Genomic DNA, 12,162 nt, shown 5'->3' on the forward strand with positions numbered 1-12,162 from the left:
AATAGGTATATATAAAAAAGTCGAGATCTCTAAATCTAATTATAAGAGCTTTTCCATCTGCAAATTCTGGAGAATTATCTAACGAGATAAAAGTATAGAAACATAAGTAAGATAGATGGCTGAGGTACTTTAAATACCTGTTTAGAAATTTTGATGACACATGTTTCACTTTTATTAGTAATATTTATCTAGCGCAAATAAATTAAATACACATTAAGATATTAACTTTTTAGTTGTTTTTTTAACACCATAACTTTTTAATTTTATCGTTAAGAACTTAAAACAAGCATGCCAACCGATTGGGTTGCTCTAAGACCATCTCCAATAATGTTCTATAATTTTCTCTATAGTGTACTTTAAAATAGAATAAATTTATTATATAGTTATATTTGCTTTAATGGTTAATTTTATAATAGAGTTGTTCTATAATAGAGTAGAATATAGAGAAATGTTGTTTTTACACTATACAATATTTAGAGTAAACAATAACATTTCTTTATATTCTACTCTACTCTATTATGGAGTTGACCGTTGAAACAAATATAACTGTATAATAAAGTTACTTTATGTTAAAGTGAAATATAAAAGAAATTATAGTATACGGTAGATGCCCTAACACAGAGGAAACAGTATTAAATACCGGGCGACTGCACTCATTATTTCCCCCATCCGTTCATACAATCCCAACAAGGTTAGAAAATATGGATTGATTTTATATGGTACATTACGATGGAATCTAGTCATTATTAGTCACGTGGTATTCTCTCTTTTTCTACATATTATTAATGATTTGACCATTATTGACCCCAGTTTCTTAACTGAGGTTCTTAGCTTCGGATAAGAGACGGTTCTTATTTTTTTTTAAATTTTAACTAAGAAAAGTTAAGAACTGTCTCTTAAATAAAAGATATAAGAGCTGCCTCTTAGTTGAAAAGTGTAAAAAAAAAACAAAAAAATGTCAAAACATAAGTTAAGAATCCCGGCTAAAAGATCGGGGCTAAGTATTCCCTTATATGGTTTAGTAGTTTTGGGGAACAGTTAGCCATGTTAACAGAACTTCAGTGGATACACTAAACACTGTTAAACTTTTAGTTACTTAGAATTTTGATTTAAAATGGTGGATTTTTTTTTTTTGATAAGCCCTATCGGATGATCCGGTCGGCTTCGGGAGGAACACACTTAGTTCTACAGAGTAGACTAGCCCGAAAGCGTACCACACTGTCTGACCTGAGTTTGGAATACCTTCCGGCTAATACCAGGGAATGGACCAATCATTTGTTATGGTCCACCATGTAAACCATTTGGACCGAAACCCAAGCCTAGACTGACCAAGTAGTGATAATTTAGTTCTCAGAAAAATCGATTCCAGGACTGATGTGGGTACACACCAAGCTCCAAGAAATTGCCACTATGCTACCACCACTTGGTTAAAATGGTGGATCTTGTATGCACTTGAACGGTAGGATTTAAGGTGTTTAATTCGGTTGGTTGAATTTTTGTTCAGTTTTCAGCTTAGACAAATTTGACTACCCAATTAAAATTACTATAGTTTAGTTTGGATACCTGTAGTTTTTGGTTTGTTTGATTTTGAACAGAAAACTATAAGTATTATTTACTTTGAAAGGGCAGGATTTAAGGTGTTTAATTCGGTTAGTTGAATTTTGGTTCAGTTTTAAATTTTCATCTTACACAATTTAACTACCAAATTAAAAACATATGTACTATAGTTTAGTTTGGATACCTTTAGGTTTTGGTTTGTTTGATTTTTAATAGAAAGCTATAACTATAATTATTTTTTAATAAAAAATTATCTTTTTAATTATTATATTTTTGAAAATTTCTTTGTACACTATATTTATCATATAGTAAAATCTTTAAAATCTTTCAATATTCTCTTTTCAATTCTATAAAATTAAGAATTTTACCTGATTAATATTTAGTTATGTGGTTTCTGTTTTAAATTTTTAATTAAAAGATTTTTTAGATAACAACACAATATATATAGAAATTATCTTTTGAAAAACGTATATATAAGAATTATCTTTTTATTTTAAAATATATTTAGATTTTGGATAATTCTTATTATAATTAATTTTAATCACTTATCTATAATTTTTTTTTTATTTTGTGACTAATATATATATTTTATTCATTAAATGTATAAACAATATTAACCACTCTAATTTTAACGTAAGCGCTCCAATTCGAAACGTCACTTCGCAAAAAATATAATAGATTAGTGAATTTCAGTATATATAGTTAGAAATATAATTAACTAAATAAGATTTAGTCAAAGTTCATTGGACACATTTTATTTACTTTCTTGGGATATATTCCATAAGCGATTCATGGTTGAGCACTTCATATTTTTTTTCAGTTCTCCTGCAAGGATAAAAACCCTTAATAATTTTTTTAGCGTCTAACTAAGTCACTTTCACGCTTGTAGGCTTGTAGCACACATGTTACATAGAAAAGGACGCAAAACACCCGAATAACATCTACTATGATTTATTCAAACCCTACCGCTTCGTCTGATATGCTCTCCTACTGCTTTAGCCTGGCTCTCTAATACATCACTCGCTTTGGATCTTCTAGGCATCTTCTGTCTTCATCTTTCTAGGGATTTTGCCCGTCTACTGAAGCTCTCCGCCTTGCATGTTGTCTCTCTCGACTGATCTGTCTAATAGGTTCAGATTATTTTCTTAATTTTGGATTGGCCTAGGCCCGTAGCTATTAACAGTGTATAGGCTGAATGTAACTCTACCCAATGGGCTTAACTCATTTTTATTCTCTTTATTTTAATAGAAGGTCCTTTCTCAAAAAAGAAAAAAAAACCTCCCATATTTTACCGACTTGAGAACTCTTTTCTCTCGCCGGGCCCAATGGGCCTAATCCTTGGCTCTTTTCTCACGTCAGACCCAAGCTCTCTATCACCGGATACGCCGCATCTCTCTCTCTCAAAACGATTAGAGAATGATGCAAAGCCTTGGACAATACTCAAAACGATTTCTCTCGTTCAGGAAAACACAGGCGATTATTCAGTTCACGCGTACCCTAAAGTCGGCGAAGCTGAATGACACTTTACGTAGTCGGGTCATGGCGGTGGAAAACAGGTTCCCGTTCCTATGGAGAGTTAAGGTCACACCTGTGTTGAATGAATGGCTGAAACAAGGCAATGAAATAAACCCTACGGATCTTAGAGCCGTCATCAAAGCTCTCTGCGAGTCTCAGCGATTCGACTACGCCCTCCAGGTCTCACTTACTTTCTCTCTTCTAGGGTTCTATAACTCTTTGTTTTTTCCTTTGGGTCTAATTCTAACTCTTAGTTTACAGAACAATGCTGGTATGACACTTTAAAAAAAAAATTATAATTTATTCATAGTAACTTTCTTTATAATGTCCTAATTAAATACAACTAAAATGGTAGCATAAAATCTTAATGTTCTACCGGTTCTTTTACCTATGCTCCTGGCCTGTTACAAAATCGGTTTTTGGTGATAAATTTTTATAATGTCCTAATAAAATACAACTAAAGTTGTAGCATCAAATCTTAATGTTATAAGCTACTACCTACCTGTTACAAAGTCTGTTATTGGTGATGTAGGTCTCGGAGTGGATAACAAAACGAGGGGTTTTTGAGATAAGCACTGAAGATGTTGCATCTCGGCTTTATCTCATTGAGATTCATTCAGGGTTGAGCGAAGCAGAGAACTTCTTCAAAAGCATTCCCGAGAACATGAAAGACGACTTAGTCTACACCACTCTCTTAAGCTTCTACACAAAAGACAAGGAAACACGACACGAAGCCGAAGCCACTTACCAGAAGATGAGGGAGAAAAATCTGCTCTTCAAGCCTAACCCTTACTACAAGATGATCTCTCTATACGGCCTTCTTGGAGAAACAAATATGGTCGACGAGATTCTGAGGCAGATGATAGAAAACGGAGTTCAGCATGACATAACTCTCACGTCCAATAACGTTTTGAAGGCTTACGCGAGTGTCCCTGATGTGGAGGCAATGGAGAAGTTTCTGAAAAGAATCGAATATGAAACGCCACCGTTTGCATTGGCTTGGCAAACGGGGATAAGCATGGCGAAGGCTTACTTAAAATGTGGTTCAAATAGAAAAGCGATAGAGATGTTGCGTAGAACAGAACAAGTAGTTGATGCAAAGTCGAAAGACGCGGCGAACAAGGTGTTAATGGAGATGTATGGGGAGGCCGGAGCAAAACGAGATGAGGCCCGCCTCTATATCAGTCAGAATGCTAAGCAAAGACAGAGAAAGGGGGCGTGTCGATGTAAAGGAAGTGGCGGACGAAGCTCTCACCACCCGGGATATTACTATGGTGGCTGTGGTGGTGGATGTGGCAGTATACGTGGTGGTGGGGATGGTAGCCGCGCTGATGATAACGGTGGTGGTGATGGTACCCGCGCTGATGATAACGGTGGTGGTGTCGGTGCTGATAATGACGGTGACGGTGGCGGTGGATGTGGTGGTGGTTGCGGTGGATGTGGTAGCTGGGATTGAGAGTAGAAAACCAAGTAGAGAGTCATTGGTCATGTTTTCGTTAAAATAATGGTTTACTTAATTACCGTCGAATGTTTTAATATATAATATGACTTAACCATATTGCCAACATCGTGTTCTACATCTTGTCCAGCAACTTTAAGATATTTTTAATGCACCAATACGCAACATTTGGATTCAAATCCCAGAAGACTTATTATTTATGTATAGAGGTCTGAATAAAATCGTCAACAACTTCAATTCTCAAGTAGATGTTCATATTGTAAATACCATTGCTTTGAATCCCACTGAACTTTAGCAACCAAAATATTGGAGATGGGCTTCACTCCATCGAATCAATAGAACTTATTAAACAATGGATTCGGCATATATAAAAGAATGGCAATGTTTTTAAAACCAGACCCGGTTACGGTTTAATATCTGGATTACAGTTTAATATGGTTGGAATGGGTTCAATTAGGTTCAACCAAATTCAATTTAATGATATTTTGTAAATAATATACATATTATTTACAAAAATCATATCAAATAAAATGTTTCAGTAACCAAATGTAATACAAAGTTATAAAATAATTTAATAGCTCAAATCTAAAATCAATAAAAAACACATTTAAACTTTATTCTCCAACCATCACTCCAAATATTCTTCACCTTTGAAAAAATCAGGTATACTATGTTTTTATTTAGAGAATTTGTATTCCCTACCCACAACATATACCCTATTTGCACTCTATACCCTATTTCCCCCCAATTTTTTTCCCCCCATCATCACCATTTTCCCTCAACTCTATGGTATCTCACTTCTTTTTGGATATTGAGCTAATTTACTCTTTTATTTACTCGTGTAATGAGAAGAAAGAATAAGTACAATGCTTTGTTTTTATACAAATTTAGAATTTCATGAATATTAATTAAAGTCTTCAACACAAGAGATCATGTAATAATATTTAAATAAAGTGAAAAGTAGACATAAATGATATCTTGGCATGAAGATTTATGTTTGTGAATCTTGTTATTTGTGAGTTGCAAAGAAAAAAAAAACGAGTTACGGCGTTGATTTATTAATTTTTTACAAAATTCATCATTATTTAAAGAAGAAAATTTAATTATCTTATTAACAAAACTTTGGTTTACATACGAACCTCGGTTTGGCCATTTCATTGGATCGTCGGCTTTCAGGTTTTAAACGGTTTAATACATATTTTTAAGTAGTTCAATTTTAACTGGGTTTTGCTATTTACTCAACCCGGACTGGTCTCCGGTTCGTGATTTAACCCGGTCCGACCGCCGGTCCAGGTTTAAAAACACTGAAGAATGGAAATCACAAAAAATCAGTCAAATCTTAGAAAAAGGAATTAGACCTTGAATTCAATCATATATAAATAAGGAAACTCCTCAAAGACTAAAAGGAAAGAGACTCATCTAGACACATCACATAACATTTAAGCACCTCGCCAATCATCTACGTATATCGCCTATCATCTACGCAGCATTCCACCAAGGCTGAAAGGAGAAGCCGAGAACAACTCACCTTGACAGGTTCGAGTTACTCGCTTAGTTGATCATCACAATTTAAGACGATTTCAACTCACCTTGACATGTACGAATAACTCGCCGAATTGAATGACTAAAAATATTTCTAAGTAAACTCGCCTTCATCTAGGCACTAAGACGGGTTCAACTCACCATTATAGGTACGATGTAACACCCCGACCCGAAAATGTTCGTGAGCCTCCACGTCCACTCTTGGTTTGTGAGCTTCACTCTCATTTGACGTCCGGTGCGTTGTTGGAGAGATTCGGTAAACATGATATACTAACCCTGCAAAAACGATACGGTTCCCCGTTCCTTGTCCTCACTCACAAGGTACCATGATTATCCAGCCTGCACCAGCTTCTTGATAGGTTACCCATCCTTTGATTTCTCCAACTTAAGCACACTTAACTTTAGAGTTCTCTCCAGATGGTTAACCGAAAAGGTAAGTGCACTTTGTATCATAGATAGCCAAATTAGTTCTTATAAGCCTTTTCCAGCTAATCTACCACCACAAACCTGGGGTACTATATTCACCCTCACTAACAGAGTGGAACGTCCTCGTTGCACATATTGATCGTCACCTCCAATGTTGTGAGTCCACTCGACTAAACAGTCTCAACAGGTTTCAGCACTGATAGCAATTGTAAGGTCCGACCCCCCAATGTTCGTGAGCCCCCACGTCCTCTCTCGACCCATGAGTCTCACCCTCATTTGACGTCTGGTGCGTTATCGAAAAGGCTCGGTATACTTGATCTACTGACCCTGCAAACACGATGTGGCCGTTCCATGTGCTTTGTCCTTACTTACACGGTACCAGGATTGACCAACCTGCAGCAGCTTCCTGATACGTCACCCATCATTTGTTTGCTCCAGCTCAACCACGCTTAACTCTAGAATTATCTCTGGATGGTTAACTGAAAAGGTAAGTACACTTTGTATCATAGATAGCCAAATCAATTCTTATAAGCCATTTTCACTTAATCTACTACCACAAACCCGGGGTACTACATTACGACCTCTCACAAATTTTCAAGGGAATTGCGAGAGGTTTTGTCAAGGATCTTAGTCATGGGCATTTGTTCTCGGTATTGGTTCCAGATCAGTTCTTCGTTTTTTTTGGTTCTTTGGTTCTAAATTTTAGGATATGTTCGAGTATTTAGAAAATTCAGTATGGTTCGGTTTCGGTTTCTTTGGTTCTCAGTTCGGATGAAAAATTTGGAAACCGGATAATGTCCAGAATATTTTTGGATTCTATTCGGTTACGATTTTTCGGTTAATACGGGTTAACAATTAGAAAATTTTGGATTTTTGGATTAAATATCTGATTTTTGGGGTTTCAAATAAAAATTTGGATAGTTCTGTTACTTTTAAATATTTCATTTAAAAATATTCTAGTAATTCGGGTTTTGGGTATTTCAGTTTATAAATAGTATTTTTAAATTATTTGATTATCTTAAAACTAAATACAGTACAATTAATTTTTATAAGTATGTAAATTATATTATAGAAATTTAGGTATATATTCGTTCTTGATTCGGTTCCAGTTCAGTTTTGATTCGGTTCCGTTTCGGTTCTAGTTTCTTGGTTGTAGAGATTTGTTCGAATAATCGGTAGGATCCAAACTCGAACTAAATCTTTTTTAGGTTCAGTTTCTGTTCCGAATAAATGTGTTCATGCTTATATCTTTGTGTTGGATTACACATTTAATTTTGACATATAATGCTTAACATGCACGTAGATAATATTTTGGAAATTTTAATCAACTACGGTTATGAACTCAAATCCTGACACATGACTAATGTTACGAAGTACTTAACATCAAAACCCTTCAAGTTCAATCTATATATCAATATATCCATCAACTAATTAAATTCTAAAGTGTTTGAACATATTTTCACCTCAAATAACTTATTCAAAAACCGAATGTGGATAACTTTTCCAACACTTGAACTAATATTACGAATTACTTATATCAGAACCATATAAAACTATACAATCAACATACGTCATCAAATTGACACTAATTTTTAACATATTTTCAGGTTAAATAATTTTTCCGGTACAGAAAAATACATATTACTCCACTAAAAACATAACAAATCTTCGATTTGCAAGAGATTTGCATGGAGAATTAGGTAACATATAAACTCATACATGTTCTCTCAACCACTCGGGCCGCTTAATATTTTGCTCTTCTCACATCGCATCTCTCTCCTGCCTGATCTCAAAACGATTAGAGAATGATCCAAAGCCTTGGAAGACACTCAAAACGATTTCTCTTGTTCAGGAAAACACAGCCGATTCAATTCTTGCGTACCGTAACGTCAGCGAATCTGAATGACACTTTACATAGTCGGGTCATGGCCGTGGAGAAAAGATTCCTAAGGAGGGTTAAGGTCACACCTGTGCTTGACGAATGGCTGAAACAAGGCAATGAAACAAACCCTACGGATCTGAGAGCCGTCATCAACGCTCTCTGCCAGTCTCAGCGATTCGATCACGCCCTCCAGGTCTCTCCGTTTCTTCAATATTTCTAAATCTTTATCACTTAGATCTCATGAAAGAATATATATATATATATGATCTTGGTGATGTATTTAGGTCTCAGAGTGGATAACAAAACGAGGGGTGTTCGAGCTAAGCACTCTAGATTTTGCATATCGGCTTTATCTTATTGAGATCAATTCAGCGTTGAGCGAAGCAGAGAAGTTCTTCAAAAGCATTCCTGAGAACATGAAAGACGAATCAGTCTACACCACTCTCTTAAGCTTCTACACAAAGTCCAAGAAAACAAGGCACGAAGCCGAAGCCACTTACGAGAAGATGAAGGAGAAAGATCTTCTCTTCATACCTAACCCTTACTACGAGATGATCTCTCTCTACGGCCTTCTTGGGGAAACAAATATGGTCGACGAGGTTCTGAGGCAGATGGAGGAGAACGAAGTTGTCCATGACAAGACTCTCACGGAGAATAACGTTTTGAAGGCTTACGCGAGTGTACCTGCTGACGTGGAGGCAATGGAGAAGTTATTTCTGAAAAGAATCGAAGATGAAACGCTACCGTTTGTATTGGCTTGGCAAACGGGAATAAGCATGGCAAAGGCTTACTTAAAATGTGGTTCAAGTGGAAAAGCGATAGAGATGTTGCGCAGAACAGAACTAGTGGTTGATGCAAAGTCGAAAGACGCAGCGAGCAAGGTGTTGATGGAGATGTATGGGGAGGCTGGAGCTAAGCAAGATGAGTCCTGCCTCTATAGGCGTATCAATCAGAATGCTAAGCAAGGACAGAGAAAAGGAAGTGGTGGACGAAGCTCTCACCACCCGGGATACTATGGTGGATGTGGTGGTGGGGGTGGTAGCCGCGCTGATGATAACGGTGGTGGTATCGGTGCTGATACTGACGGTGGCATTGGCGGTGGATGTGATAGTGGTGGTGGTGGATGCGGTGGTGGATGCGGTGGTGGTAGCTAGGATTGAGAGTAGAAAACAAAGTAGAGAGTCATTGGTCATGTTTTAGTCAAAATAATGGTTACTTAACTACCGTCAAATGTTTTACTTATTGGTGATATGGCTTTACCATATTGTCTAACATTGTGTTGTACATCTTGACCATCAATTTGTAGGATATTAATAAAGCACCTATAGGCAACATTTGCATTCAAATCACATGAACTTTATGTTGTATTCTCTATGTTGGGTGACCCATGCGTCCAATATAGAGGTCTGAATCCAATGAAACTTTAGCAACCAAATCACTTTTGTAACAACACACTTTTTGACAGTTTTACTTTCACCATTTTAAAAATCTACTGTAAACATGGACTCTAAATCAAATAACTGGACTAAAATATAAAAATGATTTGATATCTTAAAACCAACCAGCGTGCGGTCAAAGAAAAATCTTGACTCAGAAGCATAGTAGTTAAAAAAGAATGAAAAACAAAGAAATACTAAAACCAAGACTAAACATAACCCTTAATCGATCTTTCTTTAAGAGGCTCGTCACCATCTGATCGAACTTAATTTAGTTTTCAATAATTTAATTATATTGCAACATAAGACATGACACGTTGAAAGGCAGGTAACGAACACTCACGACTTCACTTTGACACGTGCAGATCACCCAAGCTTCACGTGGAACTACGTCAATAAGAGTTCCTCTCTTCATAAATCATGTTCCTGCAGCTTCTGCGTTATCAACAGTCAAGTACTTATCCGTTAAAATCATAATCACATCAAAGTAAACAAACAATAAAAGGACCAGAATCATGTCAGGCGTATCTCTTGCGGTGGGTCCAAGAACCGATAGGGACAAAACAACGTCGTCGTCAAGTGAAAAGGGACGGTGGTCGGAGATGACGGCAGCCGGAGGTGGCGGCGGTGGTTTGATGGGATCACTGAGGGTAATAGAGCTACAGCTAGTCGCGTTCATACTAGTCTTCTCAGCAAGCGGTCTCGTACCGCTACTCGACATGCTGTTTCCAGCGTTTGCGTCTCTCTATATAATAGCCCTCTCGCGTTTGGCTTTCCCTTCTCACAGAGTTTCCTCCACTACACCTGAAGTTTTTCACGGCAGCAAACTCTTCAGGTTCCATATCCATCACAAGAAATAAAAATAAAAGAAATACCTTGAAATAGCAGAAAAATTTCTAAAATAGTATTTATTTGAAATTAAAAAAAGTATTTTATTAATAAGATTTACCATTTATTTATTAGAATATTATACAATTTAAAGTTTAATATTTAGTGGATGGAGATTAATAGTGTGAAGATCTAAGGTTTGAAGTAATTTTACTCTTTAATAAATGTTATTTTGGAAATATTTTTCTTTTCTTAATATGCAAATTTTGATAAATTGAACAAATTTCAAAGATGTGATATTAAAAAAAAAACTCTTTATAATAATTATTTTTTTAAATAATTCTTTTTGTTAACTTTCTTGATAAGATTCTGACCATTTTTACCGATATTGCAAGGGTTTATGTGATTTCCGGGACGACGATTGGTCTGTTCTTGCCTCTAGCTTATGTGTTAGGTGGTTTCGCAAGAGGAGACGATCAGGCGGTGAGATCAGCAACACCACACTTGTTTCTACTGTCATGTCAAATCCTGACAGAGAATGTAATAAGTGGCCTATCTCTCTTCTCGCCGCCTGTAAGAGCTCTGGTGCCACTGCTCTACACTGTCTGGAGAATCTTTGTCATCATTGATTGGTGTAAAGATGTTTGGTTCAACAAATCTTTACCAGTCAATGCTACACCCAATGTAAATGGCTTATACACATTTTTAATTAGAATACTAGTCTTCTTACCGTTTATAACCGGTTTGAGTTCATTATTTTGTAGGTGGCTGCGTGGTTCTGGTTTGGACGGTATTTAGCAATAGCGAATTTATTATACTTTGGAGTGAATCTACTCTGTTTCTTGATCCCTAGATTCCTACCTCGTGCTTTTGACCGTTACTTCAGAGAAAGAGATGAGATCCTTGCTAAAAGCCAAGAAGACAAGCCAGTTCAAGTTCCTAGAGAAAGAGTTTCAGACCACAAATCTGATTGATAATCTCTTTTGTTTCTTCTGAATGTGTAATGTAACGAATTAAGTTGTTTACTATAGATACTATGATGAAATATTAGTTAAGGATAATGAAACAATGAGGTTGTGATGTACAAAGTTTGACTCGCCACTTGATGATGCATCAACACAAAACCACCAAGGCAAAGGTCAACATGAAAGCATATTCCATAGCTAAGAGCCTGTTGACCAAGCTCTTGCAATGAAAAAAAGGTTTGTACAAGAACATAAACGTCCTAAAAATTACAGTAGTCAGAAACAAAGTCTACCTCAACAGGATAGATGATGCCATGAGGGAATCCTGGTGCTGATCCAACAATCTGAAACAAAATGATTTTAAAAATCATGAAAAGAAAAACAAATCACACACCTTAACTTTAAAGCTGCATCAATATGGTATATATAAAAGGTGATTACCCCTGTAAAACAAAACCATGGGAAAAATATCAAAACATAATTTTGCAAAAAAAATAATAATATCAAAACATATTATAACTGGCATCTCAAGACAATACCATGATGGTGTTT

At 36.1% G+C, this 12,162-nt stretch overlaps 3 protein-coding genes across 3 annotated transcripts; all 3 read left to right on the forward strand.

Moving 5' to 3' along the window:
- Positions 1-2,725: 2,725 nt before the first annotated feature.
- On the forward strand, positions 2,726-5,103 carry LOC103839001 (putative pentatricopeptide repeat-containing protein At1g43010). Its single transcript, XM_009115467.3, has 2 exons — positions 2,726-3,252; positions 3,605-5,103. Exons 1-2 carry the CDS (start codon positions 2,974-2,976, stop codon positions 4,526-4,528), a joined length of 1,203 nt encoding a protein of 400 aa, XP_009113715.1. The 5' UTR covers positions 2,726-2,973; the 3' UTR covers positions 4,529-5,103.
- A 247-nt stretch (positions 5,104-5,350) lies between these two features.
- LOC103839003 (putative pentatricopeptide repeat-containing protein At1g28020) lies at positions 5,351-9,713 on the forward strand. The gene is made up of 2 exons (XM_009115468.3): positions 5,351-8,574; positions 8,666-9,713. The coding sequence occupies exons 1-2, from the start codon at positions 8,305-8,307 to the stop codon at positions 9,533-9,535; spliced, it is 1,140 nt and encodes a 379-aa protein (XP_009113716.1). The 5' UTR covers positions 5,351-8,304; the 3' UTR covers positions 9,536-9,713.
- A 522-nt stretch (positions 9,714-10,235) lies between these two features.
- Positions 10,236-11,746, forward strand: LOC103839004. The gene is made up of 3 exons (XM_009115469.3): positions 10,236-10,652; positions 11,041-11,329; positions 11,410-11,746. Exons 1-3 carry the CDS (start codon positions 10,333-10,335, stop codon positions 11,617-11,619), a joined length of 819 nt encoding a protein of 272 aa, XP_009113717.1. The 5' UTR covers positions 10,236-10,332; the 3' UTR covers positions 11,620-11,746.
- The last annotated feature ends 416 nt before the right edge of the window (positions 11,747-12,162 follow it).

The sequence above is a fragment of the Brassica rapa genome, chromosome A09 (assembly GCF_000309985.2).
Source record: "Brassica rapa cultivar Chiifu-401-42 chromosome A09, CAAS_Brap_v3.01, whole genome shotgun sequence".
In the NCBI taxonomy this organism is placed as follows: domain Eukaryota; kingdom Viridiplantae; phylum Streptophyta; class Magnoliopsida; order Brassicales; family Brassicaceae; genus Brassica; species Brassica rapa.

Bases quoted from the DNA above. Each gene is read 5' to 3' on its own strand.
- LOC103839003 (XM_009115468.3), top strand. From the start codon at position 8,305: ATGATCCAAAGCCTTGGAAGACACTCAAAACGATTTCTCTTGTTCAGG. The intron at 8,575-8,665 runs GTCTCTCCGTTT...TGATGTATTTAG, and splicing joins GATTCGATCACGCCCTCCAG to GTCTCAGAGTGGATAACAAA.
- LOC103839001 (XM_009115467.3), top strand. From the start codon at position 2,974: ATGATGCAAAGCCTTGGACAATACTCAAAACGATTTCTCTCGTTCAGG. The intron at 3,253-3,604 runs GTCTCACTTACT...TTGGTGATGTAG, and splicing joins GATTCGACTACGCCCTCCAG to GTCTCGGAGTGGATAACAAA.
- LOC103839004 (XM_009115469.3), top strand. From the start codon at position 10,333: ATGTCAGGCGTATCTCTTGCGGTGGGTCCAAGAACCGATAGGGACAAA. The intron at 10,653-11,040 runs GTTCCATATCCA...CGATATTGCAAG, and splicing joins CACGGCAGCAAACTCTTCAG to GGTTTATGTGATTTCCGGGA. The intron at 11,330-11,409 runs GTAAATGGCTTA...ATTATTTTGTAG, and splicing joins CAGTCAATGCTACACCCAAT to GTGGCTGCGTGGTTCTGGTT.